Source organism: Stegodyphus dumicola, chromosome 8 (genome assembly GCF_044657685.1).
Source record: "Stegodyphus dumicola isolate Sdum_Otavi_A_Nest chromosome 8, ASM4465768v1".
NCBI classification, from domain to species: Eukaryota; Metazoa; Arthropoda; class Arachnida; order Araneae; family Eresidae; genus Stegodyphus; species Stegodyphus dumicola.
This window is the reverse complement of record NC_140775.1, coordinates 156,575,524-156,597,886: the sequence shown is the minus strand read 5'-3', so window position 1 is coordinate 156,597,886 and position 22,363 is coordinate 156,575,524. Positions and strand designations below refer to the sequence as shown.

Here is a 22,363-nt window from a genome sequence, read left to right as displayed (position 1 = left end):
CTAAATCGCACTGCCTTCTGAATGGTGCTCAAGGCTGTTGCCAAAGGTAGGCTGAATCTAGCGCTCCTTGCCAAGAGGAATTTTCATGGGCTTGGGCTGACTGCGTCAGACAAGTGCGCATAAGCAACAACAACAACACACAACATAAATATCTGTAAATATTTAAATGCCTTTTATTGCATTGTTTTTTTATGTATTGTTTTAACACAGAGTATTTATTCTTTTACTTAGCTATTTATGGATCGGTTGCTTTTAGGATAAGAGTTTCAGAGTTTATTTTGTACGTAATTTGTGGTCACATACTTTGTTTATAAGACTTTATATTTTTATACAGAATTATCGTTCTTAAGTCTGAGTGCAACAAAGTTTAAATTGTAAAAATAGCTCATGCAGAACGGGAGATATGGGCAAATATGCTCATGACAGGCCTGAACAATAATTTTTGTCGCTACTTTGGTGGCATTTAAGGATTTCTCGCTGACTTAGCTGCTTTTGTTGGTATTCGAGAGGACGCTTCATCCTTGAAGTATTTCTAGCTATTTACTGTGCTACGAATTAAGAATTTTTATAATAAATTGTCATTTTCTTTCTGCTTATCTGGAGAGATCATTTAAACATATGTCAAAGAAGCTGTGGCTTGCAACATCATTTTCGATTCTGGGATATTAACCAGCACTTGTCGATACAAAACCAGTAACTATGAGCACCTTTTAGAGATGAAATATATTTTCGTCATCAGCAGATCGTGGAAACGCATACTTTAGTTTCCGATGAATATTGTTTTGCAGTCTCATTCAAAATTCGCATCGAACAAACTGTTATTTTCCGCAACATTTCTCTGACTCCGCATGAATTCTGGTAGAAACAAAAAAGGCAGAAAACTTACTTCGAACTAACTCCCAGTTCTTATTCTTACACTTTGTCTTCAATTGTTAACATCTTCCAACATTGCGTGAGAACTGAAACGCTCTATTGGTAAAATGCACATAGGTAGAAATAATGGATTGCTTCTGCTTCAATTTCCAGTAAATTTAGTCAGCTCAAAATGCAGAATGCATTAAAAATTAACACGAAAATAAAAAATATTATTCCTAGAAATTTCAAAGGTGAAAAGATTACCAGAAACATCAAAGAAAAGAAATCGTCCACATTCTTCCTTAACCAAAAAAGAAAATTGATAAAGAAAGTTAATCTTTCCATAAGAAAGCGGAATAGCTTCTAAGGTTTTCATAACACTCGCAAACCTCATAACAGTCGAATCATCGGTGGTATTACTGGCAGTGTATTTTTCCCCAAAAACCTAAGAACCGTATTTTATATTGACATCATTTTATTACATTACTTTATCATTATTTAGTTCAGGAGATTATGCAACTGTATAAAACCATCAAGAAATGGTTAATGCAAACTACACTAAAACAGCGCTTGATAGAAAAAACTGAGATCTCTCAGATTCAGCACCTTAAGAAACTATAAATTCAGTGTAAACTTTAAGATAAGTTTTTTACAAGCTTAAATTTTTCAGATTTGTGCTATTAATTAATTACTCGAGACGAAATGATGCTCAGATCATGTGATTATGTACGCCTTTTTTTAATTTCTTGACGCTGTTAAGCTACTAGCGAAGAATGTTTCATTTAGAACTCAAAGTTTCCTGACTTTCTAAATTCGTGCTACAAAAAACAGAGTCTGCAAAAGTTATCCGTTGCGAAAATTAAGTAAATATTTATACAGATCTTTGCCTTCCTATCTATATATTTTTTCTTTTCTTTTTCCTTTAAGGTAAACGTGCTTGCTTTGTGCATATGTACACGTGAAGCTGTGAAACTGATGAGAGACGTCCATTTAAATGACGGCCAAATTATCCAAATCAGCAGGTATGAAGCCACTTCTAAACAAAATTTTATAAGTCAATAATTTAATTACACTGGTAAAATAAATTAAGAGAATTTTCATATTTGAACTACGGTCTCAAGAACTACTGAACAGATTTTAATAAAATTTGATGTGAACATAGGTTGATATAATACAAACAAAATAAACATTCAACAGTTATGACAGACACACATGTTCGTGTGTAACACACATGGGAGTCTGAAGATCTGAAACAGAGGTTGCAGAAGACACAGAAATGGGTTAATAGTATGGTCCCCTCTTACAACCATCCAGGCCTCGCAGCGTGATGTCATACACTGGAAATAAGGCAGCTTATCAGTGCCTGTGGCAATTGGTCCCACTCATTCAGCAACGCTGTTTTCAGTTCCTAGATGGTTCTAGGAGGGGTGTTGCGATTTGCAATTTCCCTCCCCAAAGCGTCCCAGACATGCTCTATAGGGTTGAGGTTTGGAGAGCTGGCTGGCCAATCCATCCGACAAATATCCTCACTCTCGAGAAATTCGTCGACCAAAAGAGCTCTCTGTGGCCTCGCGTTATCGTCTGTAAGATGAATTCGGGGCCCACTGCAGCCCGGAAAAGGCAAACATAGGACTCGAAGACCTCATCCCTGTACCTTACACCAGTCACAGAGCCTCTGTCAAAGGCGTGGAGATGTGTGCCGCCATCCAACATGTTGGCTGCCCAGACCATTACGCCGCGACCACCATAATTGTTGATTTCGCGGACATTGAAGGGTAGGTAGCGGGTCCCTGGCTATCTCCATATGAAAGTACGGTGAGAATCGGTGTTTATGCTAAAACGGTCGCCCATTGCTCCGTAATCCAATCACTATACTGCCTGTACTATGCTAATTGGGCTCTCCTGTCCGTAGACTTGAAGCGAGACTAAAATAGCCGGTCTTCTGGCAAACAACCATCTCTCATTCAGTCTTTTGGAAACAGTCACCCTTGTTACACTCGTTCCTCTAGGTCTCTAGAGAGCTGAGAAGCTGTAGCCTCTCTGTTACACCTCGCTAAAATGCACAAGTAGCGATATTCTCTGGCCGTTGTGGCTCTTGGACTACATTGCCCAGGATGGGATTCGATGGATCAAGTATCCTTGAACTGCTTACTTAGGTTACACGACGCTGGGCGTTAAACTCTCTGCATATCTGGACTTGCGATTGGCCTGCCCCTAGCCTCCCCACAATTCTCACCTCATTCCATCATCTAAACCGTTTGTGGTTATTCATTTTCACTGTTCGGATGTGAATTTAACCGACTGCTGCAAGATAACACCAAGAAATTCGCCGAGGTGTGCTGTCAAACGCAATTCGTCTCACCCTCCACGCGCTTATACAGCCTTTTTTCTGCTGGCTCCGCTTACACACACGTGTACGCTTAAGTATTTGCCGTACAAGATTTATATTTTTATCTAGAAGCAATGATTTTTCGTTCAGTTCAGTTCTTTTCATGCAATTCGATAAAATATGCAAATTCTCTTAATTTATTTCACTGTATTATAATGTAATTTTCTTCATTCTTTGACTGTTCTGTAAAACATTTGAAAAGATTAGCATTGACCAGTATTTGAACGTTTTTGTAATTTTGCATTTATTAAATATTTGGAAGTAAAACGCGGAAAAGTGTCTGAAACAGCACTATTCAACAGAAATTCTGTTTTAAGGTTTTAAGTACCATTTATTGTTTCTGTTTAATCGATTAGGGCAAAGTACATAGTAGTTATCTTCTTAAGTCTAAGGAGACCTTTGCAGAAGGCGTTATAACGGAAACTATCTCATGTTTACTTTTTAATTTGAGAAAATAAAAAAAATCCAAGCCATTAAAATTATAAAATACTACGTTAGAGAAATTTCTGTCTGTTATAACTGGAATATAATTATTATGGCTAGCACTTTCTTCTTCGGATACCCCATGATTGTGAAATATATTAAACAAATATGAAAATGATTCATTTTATGAGCATCATTTTCGACAACAAAATATTTTTGAACATGTTTTGTACAAAATTAAAGGTTCAAAATTTCTCTTTCTGTTTATTTAAATCACAAAAATAAAATAATATCTATTTCGAATAACAAAAAATTTGATTGACATCATTAAAGCGAAAGGGATCAGAACCGTTGGAACAGTATCCAAAGGAGGACTTTGCACACGCTTCTACAGATGGTTCATCTGAGACAATGGTGGTTCTGGAGTATTTCTGACTACTTCAGGTGATAATACAAATTGGCTAACACAAAATTGGCTACTGGAGCCATCCATAATAGCGAACTCCACTTAGGGCTGTGGAGTCGGGTAGATTTTTGGGTAAAAGGAGTCGGAGTTGAAGTCGCTAAAAATACGTCGACTCCAACTCCAGTTTTTATTGAACAATTTGTACAGTTTGAATCTGAACAGTTTGAATGTGAAATGAAATTAAAGTGAACTGAAAAAAAATTAATGACAAACTGAGTTAATATTTTATTTATGGACTATATACATTAATAAATAGTTATTTTCTATTTTATTGACATATTAGTAAATAAATATAAGGAAGCAGGATGGACGTGATATTTGTTATTGTTGATTAAACTGATTAATTACTAATCTCATTGGTGAATTTAGGTAAGCAGCAAGAACTCCCAAAATTGATGCCATTCTTAGGAAGCGAGCAGGAAAAGGAGCAACGCAATGGAGAAGTACATATTTGATGATACAGGGGTTGTTAGGAGATTAGGAATGTTTTCGGAAGATGTAAATAACCCTAATATTTCACTAACAAAAAGACTGTGGAATGATCTTGCAGAACTGGAAACCCTTCTTTCGACACCGCATATAGCCACAAAAAAGCTACAATCTGAAGAATTAACAAGAGGCAAGACTGGAAGAATGCGATGATTGTTCTTTCTGAAATGGAGGGTTTATTGCAGAAGGAATCATTTCTTCAAGGAAGAAAAGAGAAACTAGTTTGCTAGTCAATAAGATCGTCCTGAGTTCAATATATGTAGATCCAAAACGCCGGATTTTGTTGCATGACAAACAAATTAAAAAGGCAAAGAAAGCAATCTATGAAGTATTTATTGCAGGAAATGCGAATCATGCTCACACAATGTACAGGGAATTTTGTAATTTCGGCCATCGTGGCTTACTTCCAGAAATAATTCCCGCCGAGAAGCAGACTTTAATGCGCACTCTTTAGGGAGTGTGGCAGGAGATGGTGTTTTTAATGCCTATGAATTTATGAATCTTTTTAACACTTCATGTAGGAATTTAAGTATTATCAGAATGTAAGAGGACGTAACACTGGTTGATTCGGGATATCTTGCAAAAAAGGGGCATTTTAATAAGACAGTAACGAATTTGATCCCGGAAAAGGAAAGTTGTTTTTTAAAGTTAGGTACATTCTTGCTGCTGGAAGAACAGGTACAAGTATTCAAAGATGTTCTTTTCGAGCTTGTCAGCACACGAAGACCTTTAATTAAGAATGAAAATTTTCTCAAAACAACTGGAGTATTCAAATCAGGACAGTCAAACTGCAGATATTGCAACTGAGTCTCTATCATCCTCTTCCACTGATGAATTAGATTTTGAGAAATATTTGGATAATATTGAAAAGACTAAGGCAAAGCGAATGAAAATAGATAACCGAAGGCCTTTAGATATAAAAATGAAAACATACATACAAGATTTAGAAAATAAATCTTTGAAGAAATGGATAAATATAATTGCTCTTGCAAGACACCATTTTTAGAACTTAAAAAATTATATCCTGAAAAGTTAAAGGAGTGACAGCTCTTCTTCCTACTCAAGTCAGTATGGAAAGACTCTTCTTAGTTCTGAAGTTTATCAAATCGGATCAATGGTCCTCTAACAAAGAAGATTTTGCCGAAGTTTTAATGTTTCTTAGAAATTACTAATACCAGTTTTTCCATTTCACAATAAATGCTAATTAATATAAAAAATTTGCTATGCATCACTTTTTTCCTGTAGCATCTATTACTTCTTTTATATTAAAAAAATAAGCTGTACTTATGTGCATATCTTTACATATATATGAAGGAGTCGGAGTTATTAAAATTCCAGTAGTCGGAGTCAGAGTCGGAGTCGGTTATTTTTCCTACTGACTCCACAGCCCTGCTAGCAATAGCGGGAACACATGTATAGATCCCTTCTCATTTCTGAGCAAAGAAAAGAACTCGTTGTCTTCTGTGACTCAAATGCAGCTCTACCGGCAATCTTAGATGAAAGCTCCTTCATCACCAACGAGATCCTCTTTCGCCTAAACAATCTTCAAAACCTAGATAAGGTTTGAATTCTTCAGTTGTTGCCAAAGCTATGAAGAATAACATATATCAAAACCATATTTATTGGAGAAATAATTGAAGGTGCAATCATCGAGTAAACTTTCAGTCCCATTCGACTTGCGGAACACATAGAAATCAATATTTTGGGTAGCTTCCATGGTTGACAATAGCTGGTGCCACACGCCTCGAGCACTGAGAGAAAAAAGGCTTTAGGTTACATCAGTCTGGTAGCCGCAGGCGGTGTTTGCTGTTAAGTTCAAATGGTAGCTGCAAGTGGTCTGTACTGGTTCACTCTTTAACCAACCATCGACCAGATATGTTCAATGGGCAATATGTATGGGAACAAGGCGAGCCGAAATAGAACTGGAATTGTAAGGGCGGGCTGAAATTGTATGATCTCACAGCAATGCAGAATTCTTGAACGTTGCGTGTCACGTGAGGCAGCACATTGTCTAACATAAATTTGCCGCAGCTTTGAAAGTAAGGAAAGGTAAAAGTCTCAAAATCTTCAATAATATAGCGGTGGTTGTCAAAAATTCGGCAATGCGTATTAAGCGGGTGAGGGAGTAAACTCCATTCGCACAACAAAAGCCGACGAACAAGTAATGCAAGAATCATTATGCCTGTCTCCGCGATACCGCTAGACTCGGATATAACAATTGTATGTTGTAGTTAGAACGAAAATTTTATCTGAAAACACAATTTCTTGTCATTAGTTTGTTCTTGTCTGGCATTCAAAGTACTACTGCAAGCGCATATGCGTGGTTTAGTGTCAACCTAATCGTAGCAATGGACGTCTTGCAAAGATTCTCCTCTTCTGCAGTTAACGTCGAGTTATATGTGCTGATGCAGGTTGTTGTGCAACAGCCCTAATTCTTACTGTAAGTTGCTGTGTTACCTCTTATTGCCATGCGTACAACATGTCTATCCTCTCGTTCGGTGGTGTGACAAGGCTGGTGCAATTTTTCACTTCAGTCGGTACTCTTGCATCCGCAGGAATACTGTATAAATCACTGTGGCTTGATTTAACTGTGTAAATCATCATGGCTTGATTTCACTGTGGCTTCCCATCAATGTGGCTTAATTTATCGGAAACGTAATCCACAATTTCTACACGATATAGATCTTTTGCTGTCAAATTAAAAAACTTGCCTGAATGTCGGCTGTTTTTTTCCGATGAAACACACAATTCCAGCACTTAAATCAGTCCGTGTTTCAAGGTGGTGTTACTGGTGCACTGGCTTGCACATGCTCTGCTTACAAATTATTTATATGGTCTGTAGAGATCTACGCATGTTGAAAGTTTTATCATTATAGATGCTTCCTTCATGATGTTTCTTTTGGACGGGCAGCAGCATGTTTATATGAATAAGAAAGTTGCTGAGACTGTCTTTGAGGTTATCAATATAACCTCAACTATATTAACAATATACTACTAGATTCTATGTTAGTCGGTATTTGAAGAACCCATCATCATTTCCTTTCTGTTGATCTCTCTGAAAGCATTCGCTGAATTTGCGCCAATATTTGCTTTCATTTTATTCTTATCACTATAAATCCCCATATTACTCTCAATAACGTCCACATATAATGTCCTTGTATTGATCCACCTATACTTATCACTGATGTCAATATATTTCTTTATGTCGCTCCTTGTTATTCTGTCATTAATGTCCTTATCATAAAGAATTGTTAAGTACATTGATTATATACCTAGATAGATGTATGTCAATGATGCCACTGACCAAAAGCTTTTTATGTCAATTATTGTAGTAGCAAGAAACAGCTAAATTCTTTTTGTCCAGATTTAGAGTTCCGTTTCTCTAATAGTGATCAAAGATTGATATTGAAATTCTTCCAGAGGTGACTGTAAAATCAGTTCTGATTTGTTTCTCTGATAGTGATCAAAAGTTGAATTAAAATTATCCCAGAGATGACAGTAAAATTAGTTCTGATTAGTTTCAGAGGGAGGGTTTCCCACTTATTTTAATGATGAACTATTTATGCATTTACATTACTTATTTTGGGGCATTGACCTTCTTATACTTCTTCACATTTAAAAAATAATTTTTCATGCACATTTTATTGCATTTTTCTTATTTTTTGCCATTTTTTCGTATTTGTTTTAGTATGTCTGGACATCGAATCCCAGCAATGGATATCAGCATGTACGCAGGTACAAAGTTCATGGTTCGAGCCCTTACAGAGGGACTTCGGAGAGAGCTGAGAGCTGCGAAAAGCCACATACGTGTTGCGGTAATATTCATGCTAATGTATTCACTTAATCAACCTTTAATTCTCAACATCTCGGTATAATTCAATTTTCTGAACTTTGATGATATTCTGTTGGCCTGTGAAGAGTAAAGATAATCATCCTCCATATCCATACTCTTTGATTAATTAGAAACGCATTAGATTAATTAGAAACGGTGTTTAGAATTTTTCCTATAGTATTTTTGGGGTTATTCTTTTCCTCAAAGGAAAAAGCATTCTACATAGTTATGTTGTTTATGTCAATTAACTCAATTATCTAATTAATTTGCCTGTATTTTCACTTCTACTTTCGTAATTCCCACCAAATGAGAATTAATTAATATCCATAAGCTCAGAGTTCTTGAGTTTTAGAGAAAACACTTTTGACATTCTTGCTAACATGTTTCTCTACTTATGCCTGTCTGCTACTTGAATCAATTGATTGGCTTTATTTTCGACATTTGCACCTTGAATACTTAGGCCTAGTAGTACCTGAGCCATAGCTTATTTAAGCGCATACTGTGTTTAATATTTTAATTTAAATTTGAGCCTTTATTCTGCATTTCTCTCAAGCTTAGGATTTGATTTCTATTACTGTATCAATTTTATATAACTATCAGACTGCCGTGTTAATAAATAAGTTTGTTTTAAACCTTCTTTTAAATTTATATTTATTATACTTAGAAGGTAAGATGAGACGATACGTTATCTGCCTGTCTTTATGTCACAGATCACAGATCATCATTTATGTATAAGATATGCGGCCTGTTGAGGCCTATACCAGTCTATATTTCTTAAGTTCCTAATAGCATAAAGATGAGGGGAAAAAAATCCGAACAAGCGGAAAGTCTCAAAGCACTGGGTGCGGACCTCATAAGAGAAAGAAGTGCGACGCCATCTGTTCACTTTAGAATCTTCAGTAATGGCCTAACTTTGGAGTGACGTTGATATGTAGCCATCCGAGGCCTACGTGATAGCCTATCACGTATCACGTAGGCCTCGGTAGCCATCTGATGTCATGGGATAAAGCATAAGCAACGACGTATCTATGACATAACTTTGAAGAAGTAGATTTTCCTTGAGTAGTTTCTTGAGACAAATTCTATTTGACATAAATACAATGAAGAGCATAAAAATAAGTTGCAAAAAAAGAAACAATTTTGTACAGGTATGTGCGTAAATAATTCTATCGGGACTCGAACCCATCATGGAAAGTTTCCAATTGTTTGTCGAATCTGCTACGCCATAGAGCTGTCGCATACAGAATATAATGCAATACATTTAAAATACAGTCCACAAAACCTGCTATATCAGGTACAAAAATAAAAACTTGGTTAAATATGAATAAAATATAAAACTTGTTTAAATGACGTAAATGAAAAAATATTAGATAATATATACAAGGCCTACCATTTAGAATTGTGATGGATAGTGCGAGGTCTTTTATGATTTTGCTGTACGACGTAGTCATAACTGCCTAATTTCTTAATGATTTCCTTGTTGTGTTGATCACATTTGAGGAAAAATTAAAGCGAGAATTTTAGAATTTGTGAGTCTGTAGGTTTAATCCTAAGGTCATTATGCAGAGTGGAGTTTCTTACGAACCAGGGAGCATTGGCTATGATTCTTAAGACTTTATTTTGTATTCTTTGAATTTTTAATTTGTTCGTACGAGCGGTAGCGGCCCAGTCTGGTGAAGCATAGAGTAGTATAAGTTTTATGGCTTGTAAATATAAAATTTAGTAGCGATGCTAAGAGTTGAGTGTCTGCCTATTAATGCATAAACACTTCAAATAGCTTGGTTTGCTTTCTTGCAGATATAACTGATGTGATTTTGAAAGGTTAATTTTCTATCTATGTGAACACCCAGGTATTTGTTAAAATTATTATCTAATTTCAATAGTTCGTCAAATTCTTTCCAAGTGACATTTTGTTCCTTAAAAGTCCTAAACACAAGTTTGCAATTAACACCTATTTATATATTCCGAACTTTCATGGCAAGGGAGATTTTTGTATGTAAATAGAAGACTTCAAAGAATTAAACATATATGTGGCAAGTTAATTATTTCTCGATACTTAGCATAAGTTAAGTATCGAGAAATACTGGTGGATGATTAATAATCAACATACTGATGGAAATAACATATAAAAGCAACTGTCGCAGGTCTTTTGCAATAAACTTCCGCACAGGGGTCGAGCATAGCTGAAGGACAAACAATAAATGCTTAGCGTGTACACGCTGCTTTTTCTAAGTAATTAATATGTCACTTCGAACTGTGCAGCAATCACAAATGATTTAGAAATTTATTCTATTCCTCTTTCAGTGTACGAACTGAGGCTTCTTTTTAACTGTCTAAGGACTGCGTTCTATATGTGCACAGTGGGGCTGCTAAACTTTCTGAAGCATTTGAGCTAATTAAAAACATTTGAACGATTCGATATATAGCTGAATCAAAAGAAGATTCTTCACTGCTGTTATTCGATGAGGCTTAGCATCGGCATTCATAAAATGAAATGCTCTGCTAATGACATCCAAGAACAAACTAGCATGCTTTGCAATAATCGCTTCCCAGCAGTGGTCATCCATTAAGTTGCTATTTTCCATCAACTTTATTCATTCAGAGTATTACTGACTGTGATGCCACTTCCACAATATCTTACTTCTGCCACAATATCTTACTTCTGTACCCTCTGTCATGTCTTATACCTTTCATGCTATATGAAATGACGTTTAGAATCCTATTGAAAACTAAATCGAACGTCTTCAGAGAGCAAAATATTGGCTTATGGCCTATTGATGAATCTGGCATTTCAAAAACGCCTCCTACGATGTGCTCTCCGGATAACACTATACTATAATTCTTGGAGCATACAGCCCTTTGTAACCGAAATATCGAGCCATACTTTGGAGATATATCCTCGTTTCTGTGCCGTAATAGAGGAAGTGAACTGCAAATCAGAGTACCATTTAGTTATTGCTGGTAAATATCGGCCTTCATTTGCAATAGTACTGAAAAGACTATCGTCTGGAATCAAGAACATAATTTAAATAGTAGAAATCCCTATCGAAAACCTGCACAAATTTTGCACATTTTAAACTCAATTTCAGCTTTGAAGATTGTAAAACCTTCTTCCAAATTTCCTATCATCCTTCTGTGTGTACAGTGACAGATGATGATTTAAAAAAAAATTATGAACATTTCACTTTGATAGATTTTATTGTTCTACTTTCGGAATTTCTGATTAATACAGTTTGTCGGTAATGTTATTTTCCATTTTAGCTGTTGTTACCAAAAGACGAGTAAACCCGTAAATCTAAAAATTTGCATATTCACTGGCCTTTTACGAAACATACTTTAACCATGCAAATCGTAACTAGTTAATTTATCAAATTTTGAAGTGGTAACTTTGTAAAATGATAGCTTTAAATTTTGGACACTTGTGTGTAACACAAGGCTGACAACCCATACTTTCAATTCTAGTTTGCAATCAAGATTTTAAAAGATATGCAAATATCCCTTTCTAGTATTAACTTGCGTAATAAAAAACATCTTATATTTTAAAGTATTTGTTTTAAATTAGATGAAAGTCTAACGTTATTTACACTGCATTATATATTAGTACTTTTGTCTTGGAATTAATAAAACACGTGTTATGCAGAGGAAACTCCCGTTTTATGCTAAAATTTCATTTTCCCCATATTGCTTTTCATAACTTCCTCACAAATAGCTTAAAATTTGGTAAATAATATTTGTATGATAATAAATACAACTGGCATTAAAAATTTTTTATATTAATTATAAAGGCGTCTTAATATATGTTAAATGGAAAATAGTCTCAAAGATAAATAAACAGGTAATTTGGAATAGAGTAAAATTAATGAATTATGTAACTTTAACTAGACAAAAATATATTTAAAAGATTTTGTTTTTGTTCCATATGCAAGCCTTATTGTACGCTTCTTATATGTCTGTACAATATAAATCTTTTCTCAAATTTTCTATATCCAGTATTGATCAATTTATTTTAATCATTATCAATTTATTTGTTTTATGTAGAGTATTAGTCCAGGACTCGTCGAGACGGAATTCGAATACAGATGCTATAAGGATAACCCGGATAAGGCAAGAACTATCTATACATCCATAAAATGCATGCAGCCAGAAGATATCGCTCAAGCCGTTATTTACATCTTGAAGAATCCACCGCATGTTGAAGTGAACGATGTCTTAATGAGACCAGTGGAGCAAGCAGATTAAAGCATTTCCCTACTCCATACCTTCCAAAGTAATTTCAATTAAAAGGCACTTGAAAACAAAAGTGATAACTTTTTATAATAGTTAAATTAATTGTAATGCTTTTAGTAGTTAAATTAGAAATAATTTCAAGCACAGAAGGCAAGATTTAAGGAATTTGCAATCTAAGATAGCTATGTAGGTGAAAAGAATGAATATAAAATGCAAAGGCGAAATTAAGTGGGAACTTAAATTAGATTTCATTTGATCTATGGTAAATAGAAAAATGTATGCTGTACGTCTACCGTGTAGTAGCTTATGTCATGGATGACAGCATGATGATTGTGTATGTATGAAGGTAGATCCAAAAGTTTCCGACCTCTAATAAATTCCTGTTGCAGACATGTAGAAGCAATACTAAATAAATTTGAAAGTATCGGTACAAAATCGTCTGCTTTAACTATTAAGTAAATGAAGTATAGGATAGTTTGTTCTAAAATGTTTAAAGTTGTGTACATTTCTGTGATTAATTTTTTAATTAAAGAAGATCTTAATTTCAAAGAAATAAAACTACACTTCAGTCAAGTATGGCGACTATACTTCTTCCTATTATACAGTAACAGAATGGTTAAAAGAATTTCGCTTGGGCCGAGAAAATGAAGATGATAACTCTCTTAAAGGCACTAATATTACTCATGTTCGTAAGGAAATATTGAGTATTAGAACATTTAAAATACCAGAAGAGAGCAATGGAATAAGTTCTGTATAAAACTGTTATTATGTGTATATTTTTATAATACAAAATAATGTTTGTGTTTGCATAATTTAATTTTTATACATGTTTTTTCTTATGTAACCATACATCTTAAATAAACATAATATTTTTTTGCGAATAAAAAAAATTGCTGGTGATTAGTTTTTCATCTTTAAGTTTCAGTCAATCTTTAACACAAAACAGTTATTTAAATCTTAATATAAGTGCTGTTAAAATTCCTGTGTTATAAATATCATTTGACTTTAACTTATATGAAATGAATATAAAAACTAGACTGAACTTCCTAGCATAAGTGGAAAGATAAAACGAACTAAGTTATAATTTACTATTTGAATTACTCTAAAATGGAGGAGGTGAAATTACGCATACAAAGGAACTGATTTCCCTTGAAATTAGTTAAATGTAAAACACATTATACAATTGCATACTATCATTAAAAAATGCTAGCATTAAAAGTATTGTAAACAAAAAAGACAGTAACTAAGTACTCTCAATAAATAGATTATACTTTAATTGTTCTATAATTTTTAAATTTTCCGTCTTATAAATGCTACTTATGTTTTGAAGGATCTTAATTTGAATGAAAAATGATTAAAAAAAATTTTAATTCTATATTTTTACTTTTAAAACTTGCAGAACAAATTTGACTATCAAACATCTTAAATAAAAATAAAATTTCGTTATTAAATATTTATTTGAAAAGAACATAAAATAAATTTAATTACATAAAATATAGGACTTGAAATATAACATGATCACCCTTTAAAATAAATCGCTTCCTTTTCTATGAAAAGCTAGCTGCTTCCTTCCTCTTGTTTACTTAATATTTTGCATTCACAGCCTACTTAATTACGAACATCACATTTATTATTATTATGAAAAAAAATCTAAGAACTATATATGTTTCTTTGTGCACGATACACCAACAAAATACTCAAATTTTTTGTTGGCTTTTTTTTTTCAAACACACATTTCGATTATTCTGCTTATTTATTCATGTTAGAAACATTATTTTAGATGGAAATGAAATCTGAAATATAGACATAATTTCGTTATAAATAAATTCAATAAATAAATAAATTTTAGCCCTCTCATCTTCACACAGAAAATCAGAAAACACATTCAGATCTTGAAACAAAATGACCTTTTATCTCACTTCGCTTAGTAATAAGGGCAACGTTTTCTTACCCTCACGTGGTGTGGCTTATTTGCTTCCCTCGGCTTCACTCTTCAATTGCAAAGACGCCATCTTACTACAATAGCAAGACACCATCTCCATGTATTCTAACCTTCTTGAGAATAAACGATGTTTAGCTGATGTCATAATCATCATTTACACTTACCGATAAAATATCAATGATATTAGTTTTCACTTATTTAATCAAATATTATAGATACGTTTAATTTTCTGAATTTATAGATAAATGCACAGTTGGAATCATATACTTATTATTTTTTTCCGAATTCAAATGATTTTCAGCACAAATATCTCTGAAGTTCCTAAAATACAATAAATTTTAAATAACAGCTTGGATTACAGTTGCATTTGCAAAATAACTTGTATGTAATAAAAATGACACTTTCCTGGAGTAAAAGAATTCGCGTAGTAAAAGCATATACTGCAAGGTTTTTTTTTTTTTTTACTTTTCCCCCAATGGCAGATTGTGAACAATTACAAGTGTAACCCAGTCCATTAATCTATACAAGGCCAGATGTGGTGGTCTCTTTATTATGAAAGCACCTAATAGGTGGGCCACCATCGCCTTTCCTATGAAGGGACGGACAATTACAACCATGCCTTCTCCGTATTCGAACCCAGGCCCTTCGACATCGCAGTCAGCTTCCCTGACCACTATACCGACTGGGCGGTACATATTGCAAAGTTTGTGACATAAAACATCTGACTGTAACGAAAGTTTTCCGCGAAAAACGTTCTTAATAAAGTTAGAAAATCTGTACTTTTAGTATAAGTAGTAATCACCACCCAAAGCTATGATTTTTCTGCCAACGTTTTGGGAGTTTTTCAAAGCCTTCGGCCCAGAAACTTGGTGCCACGAGTCCAAAAACAGATGAACCTCATTTCGGACATCCTGTGCAGAATGGAAGATAGACGAGCAAGATGCAGTTGAAGTTGTGAAAAAGCGTAGAGTCCGAAGGAGCAATGTAAGGACTATGTGGTGGGTGTTGCAAAAGATCCCATTCGAGACCGCAAAGAATCCAGCCAGTGAATGCACACGCAAGTGGTCTTGCATTATCTTGATAAAACATTGCCTTTTTGCGACGGAACTCAGTTCGGCATTTTTCCGTGGCAGCGTCAACACGGACTAGCATCTTACTGTACACCTTACAGTGGAGGATTTTAACTTTTTACAGATACTTTTTGTAGATAATACCATGGCAATCATACTGGATACAATGATCTTTTTTTAGATCCGGGCTCACCGGGCGCAGACTCTCCCTTTTCGGCTTGTGTAGTTGAAGTAAATCCACTTTTCCTCAAAGTAACAATACGTTCCAGAAATTTGTCCTTGCGTTGATATTCGAGCAGATTAGTGCAGTCCAGAACACGTCTGTCCTTATCTGCTTGAGCCAGCTCATGCAGCACCCAGCGATTGAACTTGTACGTCAAGTTTATGCGATGCATAACCCAACTAACGGACATGGCACTGACGTTTAACTCCTTAGCAAGCTCTCTAGTGGTTGCATATTGATTTTCTGCCACAAGTTCTCGCAGGCGGCCTTATCAACATCAGTAGGTCGGCTAGTTCTTGAATGTCATAGTCCTTGCTTTTGAACTTTGGGTACCAAATCTTCACAGTGTCATATGATCCAACAATAGTATCTAAACCTGTACTCATGATTTGGTCACAATCTGCAGTTGCAACTGAACTAGAAGTAAATGATAGCTCTAATCTGGTAGCGTGATAATTCCATTTCAGACACCTTGTACTTAATGATAACGATATTTTTTTTTTGTAAATTTCACAATACAGTGTTCTAAAGCAATTCTCTTCCTCTCAAATGTCAAAAAACGTTTAACAAAATATGGTTAAAGTTTAGCAAAATATGGTAAAGAACTGTTTGCCCAGACGATATATGCGGTGGAGTGAAGCTTTCGTTAAAACTCGATATATCATTATTATTATTATTATAAGAGCACAGACCCGGTCTTCCTAGCCGGCCGTATGATAAAAAAAATAGTAACAAAAAAAATCTGAAAGTTTTTCAGATTTTAAATTACGTCCAAAGGGGCGTTTTTTTTAACGTTTTGTGTGTTACCTTTATTTATTAAATAGCGTGTTCTTTGCACTTAAATCATAAAATTCAGTTCAGTAACAATGTCGCAAAATAATTATAAAATGAGCATATCTTTAGAATTTCCGATACACAGTTCCGCGTCCGAAGATAAAAAGGTTTTTCTCCCCGCCATAGAATGTTGCCATTGCTCGCTTTTAAATCGTTGAGTTTGTTACTCAAATATTCGTTAAAGTTATACAAAATATGAAATCGATAATAAAACAAGTTCCAAATTTCAAAATTGGTCTTCCACATGCCCATACTCGTAGGAGAATTACGTCATTCAAAATTTGATGGCTCTATGTACCGCTGTTCTTTCACAATGCGAGAAATAGACACACATTTATGCAGATTTTTCATTATTTAATTTCTTCAAATATAATGCAAGACTCTAACATTTGGTGGCAACAGTTTGAAAAGTGAAACAGACATTTATAGTGATTCAACGCAAAATCGCAAAACGAAAACAATAGTCCTTCAGAAACAAAGCCTCTTTGAACTAAAAATGGTACTCCCCCCCCCAAAAAAAAAAACAAATAAACCCGATATATACTGAGCTTTAATTCTATGTTCGTAATGAATAAAGTAAGTTAAGACGTTCGTAATGAATAAAGTAAGTACTGAAATCATACATTTCTACGTGGTTCGTTATTAACCCAGAGAAGAAATTTGCCCAGAAGTGCTATTAATTCCATTTTGGCATTTTGCGTCAGTTCACTATAAATGTTGGTTCACTTTTTTAAATTTTTGCCACCAAATATGAGAGCCCTGCATTATATTTAAAGAAATTAAATAATGAAGAATCTATATGAACGTATGTATGAGTCCTCCTTTCGAATATGGGCATCTGGAAGCCCGAATTTGGAATTTGTTTTATTATCTATTTCATATTTTGTGAAACATTAAAGAATTTTTGACTAACAAACTTAACAATTTCAAAGCGAGCAATGGCAACACTGTACGAAAAAAAAAAAAAACATTTTTATCTCCGACATGCGAGACTGTTTATCGGAAATTCTAAATATATGTATAAAATTATGAGGGTACACTTTTAATTTTTAGAAACTATTTATTTACAATCTTAGAATGTATAATCACAGAGAACTGCAATACCAGCATAGTTCTATTTTTTCAATCTCTATCCAAAGTGTTGCCAATTACAAGTTACTAAATATTAAATGTTACCATTTACAAATTATTAAATATTACATCTTCCGTTTTTTTAAAAAGTTCAAAAGTTTTAACAGTCTAAAATCAGTCCAAATACCTGGCCGGCTTTCTAATCAGTCTCCCACTTCTAGTTCTTAGCTCACCGTTCCTTGTTTCTGAGTTAGCAGAGTTTGGTAGTTGATCTTCTAAACTTTGCCCTTGAGAATATCTGGAATCATATCCTTTTACATCTGTTTTCTGTGTATTAACTCCTTGTTCTGTTCCTCTGATATTCTCATCAACAGCTAAACTGTTTCCTCTAATATCTTTTCTATTTCTTCTCAATACTGATCCACCTGATCTAAGTATATATGATCTAGGCGTCTTATGCACTTCTTCTACAACTGCTGGTTTCCAGCGATTATCTTGATATACCCGAACACAATCTCCTTTATTTAGCAATGGTAATGTTTTTGTATGACGATCATAATATGATTTCTGTTTAGTTCTTTCTTGGTTGATTTTTTCTTTTACATTTCTCACAACTTGAGGTTTAAGTAATTCTTCAGATGTAGGAAGAATCGTTCTTGTTCTTCTACTCATAAGTCGTTGAGCTGGTGATCCTAGCATCTCATTAGTTGGAGTGTTCCTATGAGCTAACAATGCTAAATAAGGATCAGCATGATCTGCTTGAGCTTTCTTTAACAATTTCTTTGCCGTTTGTACTGAACGCTCTGCTAATCCGTTCGACTGTGGATGGTATGGACTGCTTGTTATATGTTTAAATTGGTATTTCTTTTCAAATTCTGAAAATTCTTTACTTGCAAACTGAGGTCCATTATCAGATATCACTATCAATGGTATACCGTATCTTGCAAAATGAGATTTCATGTAACTGATCACTGTCTGACTTCGAGTATCCGGTAGTTTGCAGATTTCAAAAAAGTTGGAATAGTAATCTACAATTAATAAATATACATCTTTGTTAATCTCAAATAAATCTGTCGCAACTTTATACCAAGGTAAATTGGGAATTTCATGTGGTATCATAGGCTCTCTTATGTTTTTGTTCTGGTATTCATTACATATAGAACATTTTGAAATTTTATCTTCTATCTGCTTGTTCATAAATGGCCAAAACAAAACATCTCTAGCTCTTTTCTTACATTTTTCTATACCAAAATGACCCTCATGAATTAAATTTAACATTTCCTTTTGCATAGATAAAGGAATAATTACCCTTCCTCCTTTGAAAAATAAATCATTTTCCATTGTCAACTCATCTCTGTAGTCCCAAAATACTTTGACTTGAGGTTCTACCTGATGTTTCCTTTCTTGCCAGCCTCTCAGAATATATTTCTTTAAGCACTGTAGTGTAGCATCACATTCACTTTCTTTCTTTAATTCATAAATTTTGTCATCAGATGCTGGAATCAGTGTACAAATTTCTGTATCTTCATCATTATCTTCTTCTGTTGTATTCAAATATGCTCTACTCAAAGTGTCTGCTATTAATAAGTGTTTCCCCTTTTTGTATCGTACATCTAGATCATATTTCTGTAAATTTAACAGCATTCTTTGCAATCGCTGTGGTGCTTTAAAAAGAGGTTTCTTAGTTATGCTTTCTAATGGTCGATGATCAGTTTCAACTGTAATACGTTTGCCATATATATATTGATGAAATTTAGAACATCCAAAAGTAATAGCTAAAAGCTCTTTTTCTATCTGAGCATAATTTTTTTGATTTTTTGTTAGAGCTCTGGAAGCATAAGCAATTGGTTGGTTTTCTTGTAGTAAAACAGCACCTAATCCTTCAGAACTTGCATCTACTGAAAGAGTTACATCCTTATTAACATCATAGAATTTTAATACGGGTGCTTTTGCAATCAGTTCTTTAAGTGTTTCGAAAGCTTTTTGATGCTTTTCAGTCCAGTGCCAGAGGACATTTTTCTCAAGTAACTGTCTTAATGGTGCAGTAATAGTAGTTAAGTTAGGAATAAATTTGGCTAAATAATTAATCATTCCCAAAAATCTTTGTAGCGAAGGCACATCTGTAGGTTCTGGCATTTTAACAATTGCTTCCACTTTAGAAAAATCAGGTTTTAGTCCATTTTCACTTAACTCGTGTCCTATATAATTCACACGATTAACTTTTATTTTACATTTAGCCTTATTGAACTTCAAATTATTTTCTCGTGCTCTCTGGAGTACTTTTTTAAGTCGTAGCTCATGTTCCTTTTCATTAGATCCCCATATTAAGATATCATCTATAATACATTCAACACCATCTAGACCTTCTATTATTTGGCTTAATTTTCTTTGGCAAATTTCTGGAGCTGAACATATGCCAAAAGGTAATCTTTTAAATTTGTATCTGCCAAAAGGTGTATTGAATGTACACAAATTACTACTTTCTTCGTCAAGCTGGATTTGCCAAAAAGCACTATTAGCATCTAAAACAGAAAATATTTTTGCGTTAGGCATTCTAGTGACAACTTCGTCAATGGTTAACATCGGATAATGTTCTCGTTTTATAGCTTTATTTAAATCTCTAGGATCTAAACATATTCTTATTTTGTTCGGTTTGACAACTGTAACCATTGAATTTACCCATTCAGTTGGTTCTCTTACTTTCTCAATAACATTTAAATTTTCCATTCTTTGTAATTCTTTCTTAACTTTATCACGTATAGCTATGGGTATTTTTCTTGGAGGATGAATGACTGGCGTTACATCTTGTTTTAACTGGATTTTATATTCTCCATTCAAACAACCTAAGCCTTCAAATACATCTTTGTATTCCTCCAGTAAGTCTTCAGTGTAAACAGACATTACTTTCTGAATCAAACCTAGTTGCAAACATGATTTTAATCCTAATATAGAAGGTACTTCTTTGTCAATAACTTGGAATTCCACAACATAATTATTTTTTCCATATTGGCAGTTAAGTACTACTTTTCCTAAAGTATCCATTTTATTCCCAGAGAATGTAACTAATCTTTTAATTTCAGACTTCTGTATCGGAACATTTAGCAATTTCAGTTTGCTTTTAGAAATAACATTGCACATTGCTCCAGTATCTAACTGCAAATTTAGTTTACTTTTATTTACATTAACGTCAACAGTCCATTTCTCTTCCTTGTTATCTGAATTAAGGTTTAATGTGCCAACATAAAATTCTAACTCTTTCTCAGAGTCATGATTTATTAATTTAATTTGTCTATCTTTTTTGTTTACCTTGACTGCTTCATTTTTTATTATATAGCTTTTACACTGACTCGCGAAATGATTTGCCTTTTTACATTTATGACAGATTTTTCCATATGCTGGACACATTCGATACTCATGAGATGTTCCACATTTAGAACAAACTTTTGTCTTTTGTTTATTGGTATTTACCTCTTTGTAGGTATTCTTATTATATTTACTTAGTTTCTTTTTCACTAAGTTTACAGCAGTTTCCTCATCCTTTATGATTTTCATTTGATGTGCACTTATTTCAGCAGATCTGCATATATCAAGAGCTTTTTCTAATGTTAATTCTGTTTCATGTAACAATCTTGCTCTCACTATATCATCTTTAATACCACAAACAATTTTATCCTTTATTAAACTATCCGTTAATTGTGCAAACTCGCATGTTCTAGCTTTATTTCGAAGATCAGTTACGTATTCATCTATGGTTTCTGACGCGGTTTGATTTCTAGTAAAGAATAAATGTCTTTCATATGTAATATTTTTCTTAGGAATACAATATTCTGTAAATTTTGTTTTAATTTCACTTAATTTAATTTCTTTACCCTCTTCTATAGGAAATGTATTATATTTTTCAAGACCACGAATTCCTATTACATGAAGAAAAGTATTAACTCTTACCTTCTCTTCTTTATTATGTAATCTACTAGCTACTTCATATATTTCAAATGATTGCAGCCATCTCTGCCAATTCGAAGCCAGATTTCCATCAAATTTCATCGGCTCTGGTGGTTTTAAACTTTCCATTTTGAAAGCAAAACACTTCTGACACCATATAAAATTATGAGGGTACACTTTTAATTTTTAGAAACTATTTATTTACAATCTTAGAATGTATAATCACAGAGAACTGCAATACCAGCATAGTTCTATTTTTTCAATCTCTATCCAAAGTGTTGCCAATTACAAGTTACTAAATATTAAATGTTACCATTTACAAATTATTAAATATTACAATATGCTCTTTTAAATATTTTGTGGTATTGCTGTTAAACTGAATTTTATGGTTTAATTGCGAAGAAAATGATATTTAATAAGTAAAGGTAACACACAAAACTTTAAAAAAACGCCCCTTTAGGTTTAATATAAAATCTTTAAGCTTTCAGAATTTTTTTTTATTACAGATTATTTTCCCGACATGAAATTTATAATAAATTAAATATAAATGATTTATATACAGCAATCCTATAAAACTATATCATGAGCTATTCCATAGAA

General features: G+C 33.7%; 1 protein-coding gene across 1 annotated transcript in view; it reads left to right on the top strand.

Moving 5' to 3' along the window:
* LOC118180812 (dehydrogenase/reductase SDR family member 11-like) overlaps positions 1-13,581 on the top strand; it is a 33,383-nt gene extending 19,802 nt beyond the window's left edge. Inside the window, exons 4-6 of the mRNA XM_035349869.2 lie at positions 1,783-1,877; positions 8,311-8,437; positions 12,493-13,581. Coding sequence (XP_035205760.1) covers positions 1,783-1,877; positions 8,311-8,437; positions 12,493-12,693 — 423 coding nt within the window. The 3' untranslated portion in view covers positions 12,694-13,581. The remainder of the gene's footprint in view (positions 1-1,782; positions 1,878-8,310; positions 8,438-12,492) is intronic.
* Positions 13,582-22,363: the final 8,782 nt, after the last annotated feature.